Raw genomic sequence first — 22,939 nt, 5'->3', positions numbered from 1 at the left:
GGCCTGCAGCTGTGCAGGAGGGCACCTAGTTCCATCTCTCCCTTCCCACACCCTCTTCTCCCCCTAGTCTGCCTGCTTGGACACACTGAGCAGCAGAAACCATGTCTGCCTCAGCATTTATAAAACTTCCCCCAGTTGCTGTTTTACAACAGGAGCTGGGTAGAGGGTCCAGCTGGGCCCAGGCCTTCACATCAGGCTCAGCTTCAGGCTGGGTCATGCCCTCGAGTGCTAGTATGGCAGTCAGCACTGGCAGGTACAGGCATGGAGGTCCCTGCCCTCTCAAGGCTGTGCAGGAACAGTTCATGGCCCAAGGCCAATCCCAGGCCATGGCTGTTGGCAAGAGTTGATTCAAGCCCCTGGAAAGTGGCCAGGGATGAGGCCAACATAGCTGCCTCTCCATAGGCAAGGAGAAGGAAGGCAGGAGATGCTGGAGCCATCACCAAGGAAGGGAGTTCACAGTTGTGCTGCTGGGGTGAGACGATTTCTTCCCTGGTGGCCTGCTATGCCTGCACACTCAAGCTGCCCAAAGCATTACAAGAGCAGAGGGAGGCTTGACTAGGGCAAGACAAACTGAGCTCACACGTTCCTTGTTTGAAAGGGCTAAAAACTCATGCAGGCAGTAGAGTAAGAGGTCAGCATGTGGAGGAACGAGGGCAGGGCAGTAGAGGGACGAGCCGGCATCAGCCCTGGGAGGAGACGATGGGGCGGCTGATGGTGCTGTTTGTTGTCATGGCCGAGAGCTCCCATCTGTAACACACCAATGGGATACAGTGAGAGCAAGCACAAACACAGTGCCCAGGGTGGGACCAGTTGTGGTCTCCAGCCCAGCCTGCCCCAAAGCTACACAGTGCCAAGGGGAGCCCCAGGCAGCCCTTGGCAAGGGCTGGAGCACCCCAAGGACGAGCAGCACCCATGGGGCACCTCCCAGCAAAACACACAGTACCTGATGTCATGGGGAAGGCAGGACTGATCCAGGTTGTACTGAATCACTGCCAGCTTACACAGCGTCTTTAGACTGGGGCCTGTGGAAAGAAGGCAGTTAGTACAGCAGTCCTTGTCTGGATGCTATCGGGGGGGGGTCCAGGCATCATGCAATCAGTGCCACAGGAAACAGGGCAGAGCACCCCAACCACTCCTCTGAGGGACAAAGCAGGGTGCACACCAGGGACAGGCTTGGCATGATTGGAGCACTGGAGCATCTTTCTTATGAGGAAAAACTCAAGAGTCTGTTCAGCCTAGAGAATAGAAGTCTGAGAGGGAATCTTATTTATGATTATAAATATCTGAAGAGTGGGTGTGTCAAGAGAATGGGACCAGACTCTTTTCAGTGGTGCCCAACAGGCACAGACTGAAACATAAAAGGTTCCATCTAAACATGAGGAGAAACATCTTTACTCTGAGGGTGCCAGAGCACTGGAACAGGCTGCCCAGAGAGGTTGCAGAATCTCCTGCTCTGGAGATATTCAAAACCTGCCTGAACACTTTCCTGTGCGAACTGCTCCAGGTGAACCTGCTTTAGCAGATGGGTTGTACTAGATGATCTTCAGAGGTCCCTTCTAACCCCACCCATTCTGTGGTTTTTTTTGTGCTCCTACAAGAATTCTGTGCGAAGGAGCACATGAAGAGCCATGAGCCTAGTCACAGCCTGCAAGCACAGCTGCATCTCTGGGGGGGTCTGGCTTAAGCCATGTACACCAGCCAGAAAGAGCCACCTGGCTCTGAAAGACAGTACCCAGAGCCACACAGGACATGGTACAGTGCTTCACAGCAGGGCCTGCTCACAGGGCACCTTGCGGTGAGAGGCACAAGCTGGGCAGGGAATGCTCACGTACTGAAGTCGAGGATGTAGAGATCTGAATGATCCATCAGGTCGAATTCATCACCCATTCCCTCCTCCGGAGATGGGCTGCAGAAACCAAGCAAAGTGCGTCAGTCAGTGCCAAAACACTTGTACACCACTAATGGTCCCTGGGGCTCCCCAAGTGCTGAGCAAGTCCAGGACTGTTCCTGGCCTGCCTGCCCCATGCAGAGGCCCTATGATCCCTTCTGTCCCTCTGTTTCACCCAGCAGCATCCAAAGCCACTCTCCCAGCTTCTGATAGATTATGCAGAGCTGCACAGAGCTAGGAGCAGAAGCACCTCCTCTGCAAGACACAGCAGGGAATGGGGGAGCTGCCTCCTCCTCACACACAACCACAATGACTCCAGCTGCCAGCCTTCCCCCTCATCTCACCTGCCTCTTACTTTGCTGCACTTCCAAGCACAGGTCCTGCTCTGCAGGGAACAATCCCTTTTCCCTTCTGGTACATTGATCAGCTTCTGGCTGGTTTCACACTCTTCTCAGGCACCTCCAACAAATGAACCCTGGGGCCTTCCCCAGAGAGTGACACCCATCCTCAGGGCAGGAGGAGAGTGCTGACAAACAACTGCCTCCAGAGCTGAAGCTTGTTTCAGGGCTCTATTTGCTCAGCAATTTCAGTGGATCTGACCCTCCAAAGAGCTCCACTTAGAGAGGCAAAGCTGAGCCCCAGGACGAGACCAAGGGTGACTCTGAGCAGGCTGGAGAGGGAATGTTACAGCAGCTCCCGAGAGCAGGCAGGCATGTTTGCACAAGCATCTGTCCTGCTTTTTGTGTGATCAACAGGCCCGATGGCTTGTTCCACAGCAGGCAGGGCCAGAGAGGCTGGCATCACCTGGAGAACCCAGCATGCTGTTGGAGACTGACCAGCTTTGCGGCAATGCTGTATCATGGAAGGCTACCCTAGTAACATGTTAGGAAATACAAAGAGATCAAACTGTCTGGGCACGCAGGGTCAGCCCACCCCTACACAGGCCCAGACTCCACATAGGGCAGAAGGACACAGCCTTTGCCTCAGGCCAGCTTCATCTCATGGCCAAGGGGAAGCATGTAACGAGAAGCACAAGGATTTGGGAGAACATCATACAGGACAGGCACCTGATCTAGGAAGAATCAGACACCACACAATGGCACAATACAAAGTCCAAAAAGCTGTGCTGGTGTCCCCAGTGAGGTAGGTGAGATAAGCTGGAGACCCAACATGACTTTTTGAAGGCTTTCTAGTTGTGCTGCAGGTCACAGGAGCCATGATCTATCTCCCGAGATGGCAGCAGACTCAGCAAGTAGCAAGTGGCCATTCAAAGAACAGGTTGCCCAGCAAAGTGGTAGATACCCCATCCCTGGAAACATTGAAGGCCAGGCTGGACAGGACTCTGAGCAACCTGATCTGGTTGAAGATGTCCCTGCTCATTGCAGGGAGGGTGGACTAGATGAGCTTTGGAAGCCCCTTCCTGTGTAGCCTCATCTAAGTGTTCCTGCTCCAGCAGGGGGATTGGACTAGATCATCTTTTGAGGTCCCTTCCAATCCCTAACGTTCTGTGATTCCCTTCCAACCCAAACTATTCTATGATTCTATGAAATTTTTTGCAACCTGGAGAAGCAATGAAAGGAGTTGTATGCTGCAGTAAACACTGCTGTGCTCTCCCTGCCCACCTCAGCTCTAGCTTCCCAGGGCTGTATGAAACATCTGCAGACTGCCACATGCTATATATGTTACTCATGCCATGGAAAGCTGTGAGGTGGATTCTCCTGTCTAAACTCTGAGGAGCACCAATGCAGCTGGGGACAGAGGCAGCATGAACTGTACCACATTGCCCCCAAGCTGCAATGGGCCAGAGTGTGATAAGACAAGCTGCTTTCTCTGACGACAATATGGAAGGTGCTTTGCAGAAGTTCAACTGTTTCTACAGAGGAGCAAAGGCAGCAGCAGAGAATAAGCACTTGAAGCAGATGCTGAGGTCTTCACCTGGCTTAGTGGCAGCTCTTTCCTTCTTTGTCACAACAACCATATGTACCTGCTGCATTAGCACAAATTCTCCAGCCAAAGCCCACAGGTTAGCAACCTGCAGCCTGGAAAACATCCTATTAGCTTGCATTCCTCTGACCAGGTCAGCAGCTGGACTGCTTTTGGGTTTTTCTGTATGAGCTGAAGCTGCGTGTTGGCACAACAGCACAAGGTCAGAAACAGATTCTGCCTAACCACACACTGTTCATCTCTCCAGTTCTCACATAGTTAAGATCTACTGCAATTATTTCAGCACGGCCATTGAAATGTTGTAAGAGAAGCAAAGAGAAAGCAGCTAGGAAACATTTGCAGGGCAGGGCAAGAACAGACATTTCTCAGTCCAACTCATGAATCACTGTGGGCTCCAGCCACAGCTCCCTGGATTGTACCAAAATGGGGATGGCATTTCAGAAGACTCAGTCTGAGCATGTGTCAGGCACTGATCAGTGCAGTCATTTTAAACTAATCAAAATTTGCTGATACTGCCCCCCCATCTGATGTTGGTCCTGGAATGCTCACAAGCAGCAATGACTTCAGGCATTTCTAAGGAAAAGACGGCCCCACCTTTGGTTTCATGCCTCTGCAGTCTCAATGGAACAGCCAAAGCACCTGAGAGACCAGTCACTGCACCCCCAAGCAGAGGGACCAGCCCATGCTGGAATAGTAGCACTTCGGCCAGGAGAAAGCACTCCCATGGCTGATAGTTTTTTGGAGAATTTGAAATAAAAGAAAGATGTTTCAAGTCCTGTGTTGGTTTGTGACAAGGCAATTTAGCATGTCCTCACCACTCACCCAGGACCTTATGCAGTGACTTCTCACCCCAGTGTCACTTGCTTCCCCACCAAGTCTCACCTCTCACAGGACATGAGACAGTACCTGTCCCCTCCAGGTCCCCATAACCCTAGCACAAGCTGCAGTGCACAGCTCACTGCTGGCAGAGAAGACCTGTTGCTGATGGATCCCATCTGCCCGGATACAGGCAAAATCCCCTTTAATTCCACCCCAGTGTGCTCACCATGCCACAATCTAATCTCACATCCACGTCACAGGAAACCCTAGACCATCCTTATCTTTCAAAGGAAAGCCAGCAAGCACCACATCTGTGGTTTTAATCACCAAACTGCAAGCAGCCTGGAGTTCAAGACCAGAAGAGACAAAACTCCCAGACAGCAGGGTACAGGGTAACGCTTTGCCAGCCAGTCCCCAGCAAAACTTCTTGTTCCAGCTGCACAGTTCAGCATGTTGGTGAATGCTCTCGTGCTCTACACCAAGCACCTAGTGAGAGCCCCTCCTCCCTTCAGAGCCAAGCATTTCTAAGCCTTGTCAGGATAAACACACTGTCAAGCCAAACCTGGATTGGCATCTGTTCAGCTAAACTCTTGTTTTATAGCATCACCTCTCCCCTTGTTCTCCCTTATGGATGGCCTCTGCACACTGAAGTGCTGGTGGGTTTGGGCAGAAACCACACCAGGGACACAGCTGTTACATAGCTAAGGGAAACACTGAGCTTAACACTACATGACTTCCCAATCACTCAAATGGGCCACAGCGAGAGGCCACAGCTGGGGTGAAAAGACCAGGCTTTGGGCAAATATACAAAAGAAATTAAGCATTTGGATGCCACAGGAGCAGGCACCCTGCAGAAGTGCCTCTTGAACTGCCTACAGGGTGCATGAATCCTGTAAGCAAGGCAGGACACAAAGGGGTTTTGCTTGCCCATCCCCCACTGCTGCTGCCCAGAAAATGGAGCCCTGCTGAATTCCACCCCCACTCCCCTCTCCTCCCATGGCAGAGGAGCACAGGTCAGCAAGCAGACCACAGGGAGTTCTCCATTACAACGACTTCCTGGAAAACTTCTTATCTCAACAGGCAGCTCCAGAACACACCTGATAACTGTTACAGGAAGCAAACACAGCCCCCAGCCCTGTCTCCCCCTTCCCCAGTCTGCAAGACCTGACCATCTAGTCCAAGCAGGCTGTGTTCCTGGCTGCCAGCTTCCTACCCCAAACTAGTGCTGATGAACTGGCCTCCCTTGGGGTTGAGCCTGGATTAAGTTGAATACTTTAGTCATTTGGTAGAGAAGGTGCTGCTGTGTTGCCTGGCATAGGCAGACCAAACTCCAAAAATCCTGTGTCAAATTTGTCATGGTTTGCTAGCATTCCCTAGGAGTGCCTAGGTTTAATGTCAGAATTCATAAAATCACAGAATCATTTCTGTTGGAAGAGACCCTCAGGATCACCAAGTCTAACCATAACCTAACTCTAGCACTAAACCATGTCCCTAAGAACCTTGTCTAAACACCTCCAGGGATGATGACTCCACCACTTCCCTGGGCAGCCTGTTCCAATGCCTGACAACCCTTTTCGGCAAGAATTTTTTCCTAATATCCGATCTAAACCTCCCCTGGTGCAACTTGAGGCCATTTCCTCTTGTCCTATGTCTTGCTACTTGGGAGAAGAGACCAACACCCTCCATGCTACAATCTCCTTTCAGGTAGGTGTAGAGAGCAACAAGGTCTCCCCTCAGCCTCCTTTTCTTCAAGCTAAACAGCCCCAGTTCCCTCAACCACTCCTCAGACTTGTGCTCCAGGCCCCTCACCAGCTTCGTCACCCTCCCCTGCACTCTCTCTAGTACCTCAATGTCTTTTTTATGATGAGGGGCCCAACACTGCACACAGTATTCAAGGTGGGGCCTCACCAGTGCTGAGTACAGTGGCACAATCACTTCTCTAGTCCTGCTGGCCACACTATTCCTGATACAAGCCAGGATGCTGTTGGCCTTTTTGGCCACCTGGGCACACTGCTGGCTCATATTCAGCCGCTGTCAGTCAACATGCCCAGATCCTCTTCCACCAGGCAGCTTTCCAGCCACTCTTCCCCGAGCCCGTAGCGCTGTCTGGGGTTGTTGTGACCCAAGTGCAGGACCTGGCACTTGGCCTTGTTTAACTTCATACAATTGGCCTCAGGCCAACAATCCAGCCAAGTCCAGATCCCTCTGTATGGCCTTCCTACCCTCCAGCAGATCAACACTGCCACCCAATTTCGTGTCATCTGCACTTACTAAGGGTGTACTCAATCCCCTCACCCAGATCATTGATAAAGAGATTAAACAGAAGTGGCCCCAATACTGAGCCTTGAGAAACATCACTCGTGACTGGCTGCCAACTGGATTTGGCTCTGTTCACCACAACTCTTTGGACCCGGCCCTCCAGCCAGCTCTTTATCCATCTCAGAGTACACCCATCCAGGCCATGAGCTGCCAGCTTCTCCAGGAGAATGCTGTGGGATATGGTGTCGAAGGCTTACTGAAGTGTAAGTACACAACATCTGCAGCCTTTACCTCATCTGCTAGGTGGGTCACCTTGTCATAGAAGGAGATCAGGTTGGTTAAACAGGACCTGCCTTTCATAAACCCATGCTGACTGGGTCTGATTGCACACTTTTTTTGTATATGTGCCATGTGATGTTACTCAGGATGATCTGCTCCATGACCTTCCCCGGCATGGAGGTCAGACTGACAGGTCTGTAGTTCCCTGAATCCTCCTTCTGGCCCTTCTTGTAGATGGCCATATACCATACAAAGCAGCACCCAGTATCTGTTGAGAAAACTGGATAAACTCAGCACCTCTGCATACCTCACCTGCACTAAGCACTCACACCCACATGGACATCCTACAACTAAGCACCCACCTCCAGCACTCCTGGGGCCTGAAGGTCCTTCACTCCATCAACACAGTGGTATGGTCAGCCCATCAGCATAACCTTCCCTGCCTTGTTCCCTGTCCCAACCTGTCTTCAGAACTATTCTCAAAGAGCCACTGTCCGGATCCCAGAGAAAGCCTCGAAGCTTTCCAAACCATGTGGAGGTCTGAAGGCATTTCAGATGTCTCTGCAAGGTAGATATTGGCAAACAGGCCTCTGCTCCAGAGCTGCAATTTGTCATTCCAGACAGCACAGAGCATGTCCTGGTGATGGGTCACTTCCTTTCTTTTAGCAGCTGTTAAGCCTCTTGGCTTCATCCAGCTGCCCTGCACCCTGACAGTATCACTTCCAGTGTTTGACAGCTAAATCCTTAACACAAGGCCACTTTGTGAATGGAAACTTTGCTAAGGAACATTGGCACAGAAGGGAATGTTGTCTTGTTGTGTGTATGGGCTACTCAGCTCCTAGCTGAGCTGACATCCCACTGCAGCTTGGTAGACACCACACTTGCCAATGAAAGAAACTCCAGTGGGAGAAGCAGGGCAGCACATAGGGTAGGATTAGTCAGTCTGAGCTCTGCTACAGTACTGCAGACTGGGATACTTGTCCTTCTGACAGCAGGATCTCCTCCCTGCGCCCCACCACATCTTTCACAGAGAGCTCAACCATGGCACAACCCCTCATGAACAGGATGTTACATACTTCTGCCTCTACTTGTACAAGAGGGCTTGTAACCAAGTGCTTTACAAGCCTACATGACATCTTCAATCTCCCTCTTGGCCTCTTTCCAGAAAAGCCCTGATCTACACAACTTCTTATACTTGCAAGGTAGATGGACAGTTGCCATGTGGGTCTAAAGTGCATCTGATTATAGTACAGGACAGAGAGTGGAAGGACACTGTGCTGAAGGGCAAACTGTCTCACAGAGCCATCCCACACAACTCACCTGGTGCCTCCAAAGAGAACGATTTTGTCCCCCACTCTGCAGCAGCACTGCCGGCGTCGAGGACATGGGCCTTTCCCCTTGGGCTCAATCTTCCTCCAAGAAAGAGAAACTAAGGGGTAGAAAAGAGTGCACCAGCTTATCGTAAGAGGCTGGCCAAGACCTGGGTATAAGCAGGTTATGGATTTAAACAAATCACAGCAAAACCTGAGGCCCACTGCCCCACAGAAACTAACTAGCCAATATCCACCCTTCCTAACAACCTCCTCTTCTGGCTAGCAGCAACACAATGCACTTCTGTAAGGTTGTTACTGAAGTGTTGCTGGGATGCCAGGTACAGCCCTGGAGCTCTGCCTGCTGAGACAGGAGTTGCAGGTCAAGGCCTTTTGCTTGTAAAGCCTGAGCACCAGGACCCACAGGTACCATGGCAGCAGGCTGGACACCATAGGGAACTGTGTGGGGCTGAGCTCTGGGAGCAGGCAGCCTTCTGTACCCAGCAGCACCCTGCTGCAGTCCGGATGTAGAGGGAGCCCCGGGAGCCAGCTCCATCTGCTGGCAGCTACTATGGATGCAGAGCACCCTTGCAGAGTGGAGACTGCTTGGACAGCTTGGTTGTGGGAGGGGAACATGGGGAACTGAACCAGGTGGAGAAGACAGAAGCCTTTGTCCTTGCTGCTCTCTGTGGCCAGGATGGTGGGGGGGCAATTAATTGCTAATGCACAGCACAGACCTTTGTGAGGTCTCACACTAGCTCATAGATCAGCTTGGGGAGCAGCAAGTTAGCCACTTTCAGGCAACTTTACTATGCAAAGCAATTAGCAAACCAAACCAGTCAAATAGACTGTGGAAAGTGCTACGGACCTCAAAACAGCTCACAGCTGACTGATATTCGCGGTACCAGCAGAACCACCATGCCTTTTGCTGAACAGTTTGATCTGGTACCCAGAGAGTGTGGTATGGTGATCCTGCAGCTCAAGTTAAGAGACCAGCTATGGTCTATCTTCCCTAACCCCATTGCTTCCCTTTATCTTATTTTCTGCCAACACTTCTGCATATTTAAGAACATGACAAAGTTTCGCCAACCACCCTTTGATTAGCTGTGTCTTTCAGGAACACGTCTTCCACTTTCTAAACTGAGATTTGGAGACAGTCTGCAGAGGAACAGGGGTCCCAAGCACAGTAGCAAGCTCCTGTCAATGCCATCAGAAAAGCCATTTCCCACCAAGCAGGCTGTGAGCCCTTGGAGAGTACTCTCATCTGAGCACTCACAGGTTTGAGGGCCTTGAATACTATCACGGCAACAAGTTAAAAGCATAAATACCTGGATTGAATTTCCAGAGGTCATGAAAGTGTCTGTTCAGGCGTGCATTATAGCCACCAAATACATATAGCTCCCCGTTGTAGCTGACTGTGGAGAGCAAGCATAGACATTAATATGCCACCTATGGCAAAGCCCAGTAGGTCCCTGTTCCAACAAACACAAAGCAAAGTGGTGCTGGTTGTCCACCTTTGCTTACATCACCTTCATGTGCAGGGCTACGCCGAAGACTTTTCACTGGGCAGCAGCTTTCTGTAGAAGCCAGGCTCTGTGCACCCCTTGCTAACCCACATCTCCACCCAGCAGACCAGACACCCCTCTTCTGAGGCAGGCAGGAATTTCCTTCACTGTCCTCTCTCAGCAGACCCACACTCACATGCTGAATGACTTCGCCGGCCTTCAGGGAGCACTGGAGTTGGAGGAGAGTCCAACCAGGAGTTTGTTTCCGTATCAAATACTTTAATGCGGTTGCAGTAGATCTCATTGTTGGAATGAAATGGCCCAAAACGATCAGCTCTGCCACCAAATACATACATCTTTGTTCCAATGATGGTAGCTGAATGGAAGTCTCTCCAGCGAGCTGGTGTACCCTGCAGGGGCAGAGTAAAACAGAACAAGAGAAAGAATGCAGATTACCCAGGGAGATGACACACCTTGATGAGAAAGTTGGGGTGACTGCCTTCTTCTGGAAAACTTCCCCTCCTTGCAGATCCCAGTCACACCAGACAGAAGCTGTGAGAAAAGTGTGGGCAGCTACCCCAGAGAACAGCAGACACAAACCAAAGTGAAAAGTAGACACTGACCTTGGCAGAGATTAAGGTCCACATCATGTTTGTGGTATCCAGTTTATGAATATCATTTGAAAAACAGTCAGCCTGGAAGACAACAGGACAGCCTGGTCACAAAGGGACTGAGAAGCCTGGTCACATCTGACCCCAGGCAGGATGCTGTTCTACAGACCTGATACATCCCTTTGAAGTGAATTGTGCTCCACATGGTTGTGCTCCACAATATCAGGGAATTAAAATAAATGTAGACCAATATATATTTATTAAAAAATTATGTTTTTATCTAAATTTTGATAACAAGTGAGATGGAAAAATATATATATAAAAATATTTATATTTTTACCTCTATATGTTTTGCAGAAGAAAAAAAACTCCACCTTTTTTTAGGACTACTTTCCCAATCATCTTCTCTACAAAACAATAACCTGGGTAATTAATGCTATAACTTTGCTGAGAAATAAAAGCAACTACAGATACAAATATGCCCCTGTATCCTGCCTCTACCAATGTCCTGGGCAAGAATGTCCTCTTTCCAAATGGACCGCCAAATAACAGTTACAGACACTACTCACCAGCTGTTCGTAGCCTCCAAAGATAAACATGCTCTTTGCCAGGACACAAGCTGAGTGCCCATCTCTTGCTCCTGGGACCATTCCAGACACCTTTGGCGTGAACCACTTGTGTGTGTCTGAAACAAAACAGCAAGTAATGCTAAGAAAATACAGTAGCTGTTGGGATGGCATAGCTCTTTATTACTGTTCTTCATTTCTAAAACAGAAATTCTTCTTTCATACACAGCACTTGCTTCTCCATAGAGGCTGCAAGCTTCTTCAGGCAAGGCCACCTGTCTGAGCCTCCACAGAGGGGCACAGTGACAGAGGTCTCAGCTCTTGGGCATGGCCAATGACTCCGCCCAATTTGACAAACAGCTCACCTTTTAAATGCAAGTAGTACAGCACTGCTTGAGCAATGTTATTTTTACTGAATCTCTTGCAAAGCCTACTTGTGAGCCACTTATCAACGCTGCATTTACAGTTTCAATTACAATGAAGCAGTGATGCTAAGTGGCTCAACTGACCTCATGGCGTGGAGATGCTGACTGGTTAAGCGAAACCAGGTCTCAAATCCAGACAGAAGTCAACCACAAGCTCACCATGTCAATAGAGCTACTGTGCACATCTCCACCTCTGAAGCATGGCTCTCCCTATTTTATCCACTTCTCTTGTTACATTGTCATCCCCTCTTCAAGGGAAACCTTCCTCCCTCTCCCTGGTTCCCTTCACACTGCTCCCCAGGAGCCTGTACCAGCCAGACTCAACCCTTTAGCCCACATGCTCCAGAGGTTATGGTTTGATTCAGGGGAGGACTTCAAATCCAGCCAGAACTGTTCTCCATGCCAGTGCAACTTGGAGCCAAGCCAGAGACTCACTGCCAAGCACAGGCACCTGTCCCAAGAGCCCGGAGAGGCACAGATAAGCCTGGACGTAGCAAGACACATTCCTTGCCCCTCCCCTCAAACTACTGTGAGCTGCCAAGAGCAGAGCTTATTTCAGAAAGTGGTAACAAGGGAGCCAAAGCAACATTCTTCATGAGGATAATGACTCCAAACTTGGCCTGCAGCCACAGCTATCAACCTAGACTCTCGCTGGAACCACACTAAGGGTCTTGCAAGGTCAACAGAATTCCTGGGCAGCCTCTAGCAAGAAAGCTGCAGCGGCTACCAAGTTGCTTTCCTTCAGGGGGCAGCTTCCAAACCCAGTCACATGGTAGCAGCAAGAGCTCACCCAAGTGCAGCATGTCAAATTAGAGATGGAAAAGACCTCAATGTGTGATCTGCTTGGCATCGCAGGGGACAAAAATGCCCTCAGCCAGGACTTTATCCAGCCTTGTGAGACTCTCACAGTGGCACTTACACCACCGACATGGGACTGCAACTGCCAGCCTCACTTTCCAGGATTGGCAGGGGACAGGCAGAGCATGTACAGACAGCTGCAGAAGGTTCAGATCAGGACTGAAGTCTGGCCTTTCAGTTAATTTTCACTTAATGCTGAAGTGCTAGAGTTGGCAGGGAGACCAGACAGCTCCCACTACAAGGGCTCTGCGTAGGCAGAGGTTTACTGGTGGCTTCCCAGCTGATATATCAGGGGAAGGGGGAAACTCCAAGCCTAGAGAGCAGCTCCAAGCTGTGAGATGTTTCCTGGTGAAGAACAGAACCCATGAGCAAGCAACAGAACAAGCAGTTTCCTTGCAAGTCAGTTACTGGTCAGTATTTAGATAGACCTGGCTCCAGAATCCAGGTGTACTCCCTTTCCTGACACTCCTGTCCACCCAGGTCCTGATGGTGTCTGTTCTCCCCAACTGAAGCCAACTGAAAAGCTCAAGGAATTTAACTTTCAGGTTTATCTAACTTGACTCATGCCTTCCCTTATTTTGCCATGTTGTCCTTGACTCATTCTGTGTTTTAATTCCTCACTCTCCTTCATGCTTTCATAAAGAAGGATCACCCTGCAGAGGAACCACAGTCCTCAAGAGCTCTAGCTGTTTCCTGCTTCAACCTTCATCCACTGTTAAAGAATAATATATCGCACAGAGAGAATGCTCCAGCTGTAGTTACTATCAGAGAGAGCACAAAAAGCTGACAGAAAAATATAAACCAGCTTGACTATTAGACAAGCTCAGTAATCTCTGTTCAAAGGCTTTTACAGAGAATGAAGTGTGTAGACTCACTGGCCACCCTGCTTCCCTTCTAAACCAGCTGAAACAGCCAGCAACACCAATTCCCCATTTGCACCATTTCTTCCAGACTGCCACTTCGTAGAGACACTGAGGGACAGGAAAACAAGTTGGGGACTAGTGTACTGGGGCAGAGAGAAGGTCTCATCAAGAGTAATTGTGACAAGGAAGAGAAGCTGGAACTTACTGACATCAAAGGCATAGAGCACGTTGCAGGCTCCCTCAGTGTCGTTGCGACCGCCCCATATGTAGACAGTGTCATCTATGAGTACTGCTGAGTGCCCATACCTCATGTAGGGCACTTCTCTTACATGGTCTCCGCTGTTTGTCCATACTGGAGGCAGCTTGATCCAGCGCAGAGAGACTGAAAGCACAAGTTTGAGCCCATGTCAAATGCTAAGCCCGCTTACATGTGCTCACAGGCCACAACCCATCCTGCATGGGAGCATTTTTCCCCCTATGACAAGGTGCAGAAGATGTCTAGCAAGAAAGACAAAGCTGTGTCTGATCCTGAGTAGTGGCTAGTAAAGGAATATGGAAGCCCAGTTTTCCACTGGCCCCTGTCATAGGCAAGACTAGAGGAAGCACTGGAGGACCAGAGGACTCTGGACAGAAATGGGCTGCATTCTGCATCAATTACACTGAAGAAGTTTCCACTCTGGCTCATTGTAGACTGAGTGAAGGTACAGCACACACATACATACAAAAAAAAAAATGGAGGGGGGAAAGAAAAAAATCAGAGGTGATAATGAATACAGACAGTACTTCAGGTTATTGACATTTTTAAAGAGACTCAAAACTGGAAGAACGGGCAACACAGGAATACTTCATTGCAGCAACATGCAAAGGAACATATGTGAAGGCACCATTTGGACTTGCAGTAGTGGAGTTTAACTAAAGCAATGCAGCAGCTTTGTGGGAACAGGTTTTGTTTGCTTTTATTTTATTTAGGCTTTAGATGAGACTGCTGTCTATCTCCTTTTCCCCCATTCATACGAGTTCACCCCGCTAACCTTGTGTTACTAATAGGAGCTCCTCGTGTTTACAGGTTGTCCTTCCTGGCAGCCTGTATGTCATGTTCAGCAGCAGCCAGAGCAATCAACAGGTATTACCAGGTTTAATGATAGTGCAAAAGTCACAGTGAGTGTTCCATGGCCATTACATAACAGCATCCAGACACCGTCCCTCTACGATACACACAGCCTACAGTTTTGTTTTCAACACAGACAGAACACAAAATACCGCAGAAAACAATCTGCAGTTCCCCTGAAATACTAACATAGGGAAAAGGTCAGGCATCTTAAAAGGTGAACATCTACCCCAGAGGCAGGAAGAGCACTGAAGAAGCACAGCCAATGCTGAAGTCAAGCTTCATGGGATGTTTCCTACCTAAAACACAAGTCTTCCTCTTTGGAAGAAGGATCATTCAAAATTTGGCATCTTGGCTTTAGCACTGCAACCTGGCAAAGCTGAGCAAAGGTGTGCTTGGAAAGCCAGTGCCACCTCCCAGATGGTGGCTGCAGCATCATGACAATTATTTGGGAGTGGTAGGAAGTGAAGACAATGCGGGAGCATTATTTGGGCATGGTAATTATGCTTCCACCGTAAGAGTGGTGCTCTACTGGCACATTTCACAAGCTGCAGCATTCAGCTGTCCTGAGTGTGAGAGCCCAGCCTCTCTGAATGAAGATTAACATCTATTCAGAAGATACTGAGCTACACTCCCCTCTACACTATAAGCAGGTCACCTTAGCAGCCCTGTGTAACCAATGCCTCCATCCACTACTGCACAAGTCAGTCTTCTCCACAGTCAGAGGAGCAAATTCACTGCATCTTACAAACTAGTTTTATCCACACGGCACATGTGTGCTAAGAGAGCATTCAGCATGCTATACAGTCTGCAAAACCGGTCATTGATTCTCTGCTCTTGTTTCTGTTCAGCTAGACTCATCCAAGCATCTATGCAGTTTTTCAACTACCTCCCTAATTATAGGGAAATACTTAATGGACCAGCTCAGTAACCTCTTCAGTTCAAAGACCACTGAATCAAGAAATATCACCTCTCCCACAACAGTCATGGCTACAGCTCAGCCTCCTGACAGATACTGGCTACCCTATACAAATGGCTCCAGCTCCTTTTCTAAGCCATGCTGTGAATCTACATGAGGGCTGCCAAATAGGAAGGCCTCCATCCTAGCCGTATGCCCCTACTGACTCCATCATGCTGGCAGCAGTTGTCAGCTGGCCCCATAGGGAAACAGCTCAGGACTGGAGATGTAACTGAGGCACTGCCTTCCACCCTACCAGCAGCTGAGCACAATCATCCTGCAAACTGGATGGGGGAACTGAGCTAGCTAAACATTGCCTCTTTGCACCTAGTTGAGTTAGTGTTCACAGAGAACAAGGACAAAACAAGCCATTGGTTATGTGGTTACTTCTAGTGAGTCCATATCCTAGCACTATGGTAAATTACAGACCCTCTGTGCCCTGCCCCTGAAGCTGAAAATCCAGGGCTGCACAAAGGCAGAGGTTCCCACCTACACTGATAACTTTTTTTGCAAATTAGAGTCAGACAGCATGTTATGGAGCATAACAGGTTAAGTAGCAGCGGGCAAGAAAACTAATAACCCAGCCCAGCAAGCCACTCCTTCATGCACCACAAAGACATATTTACCTGCATTAAAGACATGGACGTCAATCTGCCGCAGAGTCTCATAGTCTTCTCCAGAACAATATCCACCAAAGGAATAGACTTTGTGCCCAACAGCCACGGCTGCGTGATTCACTCTTCGTGGCCCACCTTCCAAGTGCACTGCCCACCGTAGCATTCCTCCCCACGAGCCAGGCAGTCTTCAGGGGTCCCAGCGCCACAGCCACATGCTTCCCAGGCCAACACAATATCACCAGGCTCTGCAACAAAGACAGAATGCTAAAATAACATGATCCATCTCGCATATCTTCCTTGAAAGCCAACTACAAAGGTGTGTGTCCTCACTCATCTGCTTCCCAACTGGAGAGAGTTTTACTCTCCCCTTGGGAAGGAGACACAAGGCAGGTACGATAACCAGAGCAAGGCTCAGGAGAGCAGGCAGGGATACCTTCACATACAAAAGAAAAAAACCCTCAGGGTAGCTATACAGGCAGCACAAGCCAAGAACCTTCAATGAAGGCAGCTGAATGCTGTACACCTGGCAGTGCCCTGGTCATCTACACGTCCTAGACAAGCCAGAACAATTTGTCCTCATTAATGAAAACACACAGCAAGAGCCAAGTGTAAAGGTGAAAAGAACGGAAGAGAGTGTGTTCTTTGTATCAGTCATGAGAAACAGCAGAGGAAAATATTTTCAAAAACCACCCAAAAAAACCCCAACAACAACAACCAACAAAGAACCATCCCTACATAAAGCAACCAACTCCCTGATACAGGGCTGGACTACAACACTAGCATTCAGACTCATTGATTTGAGCACTAAGATCCAGCTTAATTAAACACAAGAAAACAGAAACACCCTAGTCTGGGAAGAAAGCTCTTTGCTAATGATCAGAATAAAGCCTTTTTCTCCTGCAGCAAATCCAGACATATCTATGAAAATTTTGCAACATCATATCTCAGTTAAGAAGCTGATAGGCTTCATGCTTCAAACAGATGGCTTAGATCAGCTCTTAGAGAAGTCACCACAGCTGATTTTTGCAGAGATTCTCCTTTGGATCTAAGGATCTGGAGCACAGTCCTGCCCAGGTGCTTCTGCAAAAGTTTGATCCTTTACCAGTTTCCTCACAGCTGGAAAACAGCCATTAGAAAAGACATCAGTGTTGCTTGGTTTGAACTTCTTGGAAGATGCAGACAGCATGCTCCCAGTTTTAGTATTTGCAGAATGCAAAGAAAATTACAGATGCCTTAGAACAAGGACTAAAATTACTATACATTTTCTCTGTCTTTTCTTTTTGGAAAGCAGTGAGTTTTCACAAGAAGGACTTTCCTCCTGTCTAAAGCTTCTGAAGTAGCTGGGGAGCAGCAAGAAGGGGCAGTGCCATGCTGCTCTGCTCCTGTTGGCCTCCCCCAGCCCTTCAGCCATGCAGAGCCACTACGCATAACCAGGCACTGGTACAGCCCATCAGCAGCCAGGTCACCGCAGCATCCGGCCCACCTGCACCTGGGGAAAGGGTCAGAGATGCTGCCTAACAGGGAACTCCTGCTTCCAGCTCTAGCCATGCACACTACAGATAGTTCAAAAGCATCCAGAAACCAGTCGCTTCATTCCAGAACTCCTAAATCTCAGCAACATTTGAGTAATTTCTTTTTAAAGTGATTTCATTTTTTTTTCTCCAGAATGCAGACCAGCAGCCAGACCATGCTCTGTACCTCAAAGTTACAGCACCAAGACATGGGCAAAGTCCAACCAGAGAGTACACTGCAGCACTACTTGTAACATGAGCACAGACCAAGGAATGCCTTGTGCAAAGCTGCTTCTTCCTACAGCAACCATCATAACCTAAATTGCAGTCAGCAAACCAGAAAGTCACATCAAGCTTTTCTCCATCAGACCTGCTCCAGAAGGGTCCAGGAACAGCCCCTCTCTGATACAAGCTTCACTGTATGTCTGGGACCACCCCAAATTCAGATCCAGTAGGGTTTTTTATTTTTAAATTAATGGTTTTTTAGAGCCAGGCAGCAGCTCTTGTATAAGTCCTCCACAAAATTACAGAATAGATGAGTTTCCATGGAGATCACCAAAGTCACCTTTCAGGCTATTCTGAAGACTTCACATATCTAAATCTGTTTCCTGCCTCAGTCATGAGTTACCACTGAAAAAAAATCTAACCAATATGTTCCTCAAAAATAGCTTCTTGGTTAAGCGATTCTGTAAGAGACTCCTCAATGATCCTAACTGGACTTTATCACCAGTGCCAATATTTTCAACACCCTTCAGACTGAGCCTGATCCTGGAAGATTAAGAGGCTTAATCTTACTCCCAAGTTCTCCACTTGGCTCCTCCTGGGCTAGAGGAGTGCACTAGCCTGGTATGGCAGGCAGGCATTGTACCAAGCCACTTGCCTTTTTTTTTCCAGAAAGGCTGGAAAAAGTCTTTTTCACCCCTTGGAGTTTACTCAAGCCGTGTGCCAAGGGATATGCTGCTGCCAGAACAGGATACTGGTCCTTTCACTCCAACAGGAGCTGGCTACCCTGCCGAACAGTTTCATGATTAAGATTAGTCACTAGAAGACAGGAAACAAAGGCTGCACATCCTAAGAAGTTAATCTGGTCAACCAAGAAGCAGCAGCTCAAGGCCCAGTGGGTTATGCTACAGAACGATATCAATGTAGCAACAACGCGCAATGTTGTTTCCTACAATTACAACTTCTGGGAAAGGTTTGTTGTTTTTGGTTTTTGGTATTTTTTTTTTTTTTTTTCAGATATCAGCCCTTCCCAGGAGGCATGTGGGTGTGGGCAGGTCCAGGGCAGTTGTGGGGGTGATGGGGTTGAAGTTGCCTGCCCTTCTCCTTGGCTGGGGAAGGGGACACCCCTACAGAGCAAACACAGAGCTGAGCCAGCACAGCCTCTTGCTGCCAATCATCAGATTCAGGGCATGCATAAACACTCATTCACTTTATGAAAAGAAAACAATTAGAAGTGTGAAGTGATCCTTACAGGTTATTATATTAAAAGGCAAAGGAAAACACACGATTTAGCAAGCTGCCAGGACTTTTCCAAACCTGAGAGCTCTTCTCTACACTGTAATGAAAACATCCAGCCAGACTCCATCTTCCTCTTCTGCCACTGCCCACAACCCTGCCACGAAACCATCATGTCTTCCTGCCTTTGCCAAGCATTTGTTCTCCCCTTTTTGGCCACGCACAGGTCCAACCCCCTCTCTTCCATGCATAAGCCTCACCTCCTGAGGACCCTCCATGCTTTCTGTATCCATTTCTAGCCTCTCTCCTCTCCTGCCTTTTTTTTTTCAAATAATTTCATTCAAGCAGTCTTCTGTCCCAAAGTCCATTTTCCTCCTGCAATTTCCCTCTCTGCATCATCTCCAAATATGAGTTAAATACATATTTTGAGGGAAAAGTTATTTTCTGTCTTACAACTATCCACAATATTAAGTTCCATTTCAGGTTTTCATTTCCAATAATAATTTATATGATATAAATACACCACTTTCCAACATGATTCCTATAAGGACTTAGTAGTAGGAGGCATTAATACACTTGACATTAGGCAGCATGCCTTAGATTTCTTTAAAGATTATATAGGGTACAGCTGGGAGGGGAAACAGCAAAATCAACATGAAACAATTTACTAAAAATGTTGCCTAACTGTACAATATTAAGTTATACAAAATATATACTGTGTTTTCTTATTTAGGACACCAGCAACAGGGATGTAGGCTATAAAACACATAAATATTGATCAGATAGAGGCAAATTGTACCAGAGAACCGGTAGGGCACTGTCTGCAGGAGGTGGGACACGTGCCAGCTCAGGCAAACTAGGTGCTTCTTTACTCTGTACTGCAAACCAAAGGGACAGTCAGAGACACGGACATCACGGATCAGAGGAAGGGCTTTCACAGCACAGAAAAATTAAGCTTGAATTGTTTAAATCACAGAAGCTATTGCTACTGCCAAAAGCAGTAAGAATAAGAGGAGGATTACCTTCTACATGGATTCGCACAGTCACTGAGCTAAGCGTGTACCCCTTTTCTGGATCCTGCTGAGCCACCCCTCTCCTCCTCAGAGCTGCACCTCTTTTAAAGCAGTCTCCATAGCTCATTTGTGCTCACAGCAGAAGATGGTTGAAGGTCTGAGGAATCTCCTTTGACTGATTCAGCATGTCCAGCTGGAATCATGCCCCAGTGCCCCCAAGAACTATGACCTTATACTTATAGGCAGACCAAAAGGTTCCATCAAAACAAGTGCAGGTTTCTTATACAGCGAGAGATTTTCTAGGTGAAACGTGACCAAAGAAACTGCAGTCCCACATACTGTTAGCTGAGCATACACTCACTCACCTTAAAATCAGGAAGCTCTGTCTGCCCCTCTTCCCCCAGTCTCAGTGGGGAGAAGCAATGCACTGAGCATCCTGACCATGCACTCGGGGTCTCCTTCGCGGAAGTGCACGTGTTCTTCTGTTCAAGCCAACGCTTGCTTTCACCAATACAGGTATCAGCTCCCCACTTCACCTCTCCAAAAACTAATAGATCTTTTCATTTCATGTTGCACTCACACAGGCAGCAATCATGCAATCTTCACAACTCCCCATTTCCCTGGTCTGGCATAATCTATCCAGAATTACAGTCAAACACTGAGAAATTCAGGCTGAAATCCTGGTATGTCCTGTTGTTAATTGCCAGGAATAAGAATGCTTCTAAAAATCAGGTTACAGTTCACCTACTGTTAAAGTACCCAATGCTGATGATGCTGGAAATTAAGTGAGCACAGCAATGAGCTGTTCCTATGCCACTAAGCACAGGAAGGCTAAAATTAAAAAGTCCTCCAAATAACCTGCTGTGGTTCCACAGAAATACCTGCAGACCTCCACAGACTGTGCACAGCACAAGCTCAGGTACACACTTACAGAGCAAGAGGTGCAACAATGGCCATGGGGTGACCATAGACTGGCTCTGTCGCAGCAGTCAGGCATGACACCCGACCACAAGTGGAAGATTACAAGTCTGTTAGAAGAGAAACAGCCATGCACCTCCCTTGTTCTTTGTCAGCGTTGACATCCAGCAAAGGGAACGCAGCAGTTCACCACAGGCGTTTCACTACTAAGCAAGGGAACAATCCTAGGACCCACTTCTTTGTGCAAAGAGAACTCACTGGGCTGCCTCATTCATCTACACACAGAGAAAGAAACCAAGAGCCATTTGTGAAAGCTGCTCAGATCAGCCTTGCTGCAGTCAATTCCCACAGCAAGGGAGAGAACCCCAGCAGAAAGTGGCCTGGATCTTCAAGGGCTCACTCTGTCACCTTCAGAATTACAGTACCACCCCAAGCAGAGCAGCCAACCGCCTCTGCAAAGTTGCTCCAGAGAGCAAATCCATGTGGCTCACTCAGTCCCACCTCCCAAAAGATGCCAGCTAACAAGGTTTAGTAACACTTAAAATAGCCCAGCCAGCTCACAGAAGTCCATATAGACACTTCTATTTCAAGTATATGCAACTTACTGTTAGAAATAGCATGAGAACAAACAGCTTTCTTTACTCATGCTTGACATTTATTTGATGCTTTGACTATACTAAGGTAGTGCGAAATTGCAAGCTTGCACATTCAGCAGCTTAGACACTAGCAATGCAATTCCAGCACTGGTAAACTAGACTGTGCTAGAACAGCCCCTGGGCTCATTAACTGAGACCTATCTAGAAGCTCATATTAGACACAGAAATCATAGACCTCACTGCTCAGGCAGAAATTCATTGCAGTGACAGTCCCTGCAGACTGCAGCACCACCTCCTTACTTTAGCCCAAATATTTTGCCCATGATCAATTCACATTTGCTCAAAGCCCAGCTAAAATTCTGCAGCTATTAAGCTGACTTCTCCCAGTACACACCTTGCCTCCCAAACCCCATTGTTGCTTCTCTATGAAGTGCACTTAAGCTTCTGAGACATTCCTTGACCCCCTCTTCCCCACTGGGAATTTGCCTCAGCCCTTGGCAAACGTCAAGCTGTTTCTGCCATGCCGAGGGCAGCCCTTCAGAGGCAGTAGGCTCAGGAAAACCAAGAGCACCTGCGAACGTGGCGTTTCTGGCTCAAGCAAAGGCCAACTTGTTTCTTCCCCGGCATCTGCTGCCACACCGGCACCAGGAGCCGCCATGCAGAGCGTTTCACTGGCCTCAGCGGGCAGCGTCGAACACAGCCGGGCCAGGCTCACCTCTGTCAGCCTTTGCTCTGCCTTGAAGGACCAGGCGCGAAGCCCCAAGCCCATCAACGTGGCCAAGCCCGGGGGAAAGCGGAAACAGGCTAAATCACACAGCGCTGCGGGGACAGAGAAAGAGGGCCCAGCGGCGGTTACACCAGGGCGCGGAGCCGGTTGGCTGCTCCCTGCACCAGCCCCTCCGGGCCGCCCTGCGCCTCCAACCGCCGCCTCAGGGCCCTACTCTCCCCGCAGCCAAGGGCAACAGGGGGGACGGCGGCCCCGAGCCCAGCCCTCGCGGAGGAGCTCAGCGGTAGCTCCAGCTCTCCCGCTCGCCGCTGCAGCCCTAACAACTCCACCAGCTGCCCGGGAGGGCGGCGCGGGCGCCTCGCCCCAACGACCCCCCCTCAGCCCCGGTCCCTCTCAGCCCTAGTCCCATACCTAGCAGCGGGAAGGCGCCCCGGCAGTCCCCTTCTGACGGCCGCGCCCACCGCTCCCTGGGATTTGTAGTCCGGCGCCGCGCCGCCCCGCCCGCCTGCCCGCCCAGGACCGCGGGCGCCCTCCCCCGCCGGGGCGCCTCGGCCTGGCACGGCCCCATAGGGCCTTTCCGAGCGTGCTAGGCCCAGGCCCGCCTCCGGGGTGGTGCCTTCCTGTGCCCTGCCCTGCACCGCCCCGTTGCCGGCCACGTTAGGGCGGGGCAGCGGCGGCGCGCGCCCGTGCCCCCCTCGCAGCGCCC

General features: G+C 49.2%; 1 protein-coding gene across 2 annotated transcripts; it reads right to left on the bottom strand.

The window, feature by feature from the left end:
* Positions 1–104: 104 nt before the first annotated feature.
* On the bottom strand, positions 105–22,798 carry KLHDC3 (kelch domain containing 3). 2 transcript variants are annotated; one of them, XM_082047803.1, is made up of 11 exons: positions 22,645–22,798; positions 16,020–16,255; positions 13,533–13,709; positions 11,185–11,300; positions 10,628–10,699; positions 10,201–10,414; positions 9,828–9,914; positions 8,510–8,618; positions 1,833–1,906; positions 944–1,022; positions 105–747 (listed from the first exon to the last, which is right to left on the bottom strand). In XM_082047803.1, exons 2-11 carry the CDS (start codon positions 16,171–16,173, stop codon positions 681–683), a joined length of 1,149 nt encoding a protein of 382 aa, XP_081903929.1. In that variant the 5' UTR covers positions 16,174–16,255; positions 22,645–22,798; the 3' UTR covers positions 105–680. The 2 variants fall into 2 exon arrangements, with proteins under 2 accessions (XP_081903929.1, XP_081903930.1); XM_082047804.1 differs by lacking the exon at positions 22,645–22,798 and adding an exon at positions 20,358–20,489.
* Positions 22,799–22,939: the final 141 nt, after the last annotated feature.

Source organism: Streptopelia decaocto (genome assembly GCF_964273445.1).
Source record: "Streptopelia decaocto genome assembly, chromosome: 3".
Lineage (NCBI taxonomy): Eukaryota > Metazoa > Chordata > Aves > Columbiformes > Columbidae > Streptopelia > Streptopelia decaocto.
This window is presented reverse-complemented; position numbering and strand designations above follow the sequence as displayed.

Coding starts and splice junctions, on each gene's coding strand:
- KLHDC3 (XM_082047803.1), bottom strand. CDS start 16,173: ATGCTACGGTGGGCAGTGCACTTGGAAGGTGGGCCACGAAGAGTGAAT. Junction 13,710..16,019: donor CGTCCATGTCTTTAATGCAG/GTAAATATGTCT, acceptor TTGTGCTTTCAG/TCTCTCTGCGCTGGATCAAG. Junction 10,415..10,627: donor GGACCTTAATCTCTGCCAAG/GTCAGTGTCTAC, acceptor CTGCCCCTGCAG/GGTACACCAGCTCGCTGGAG.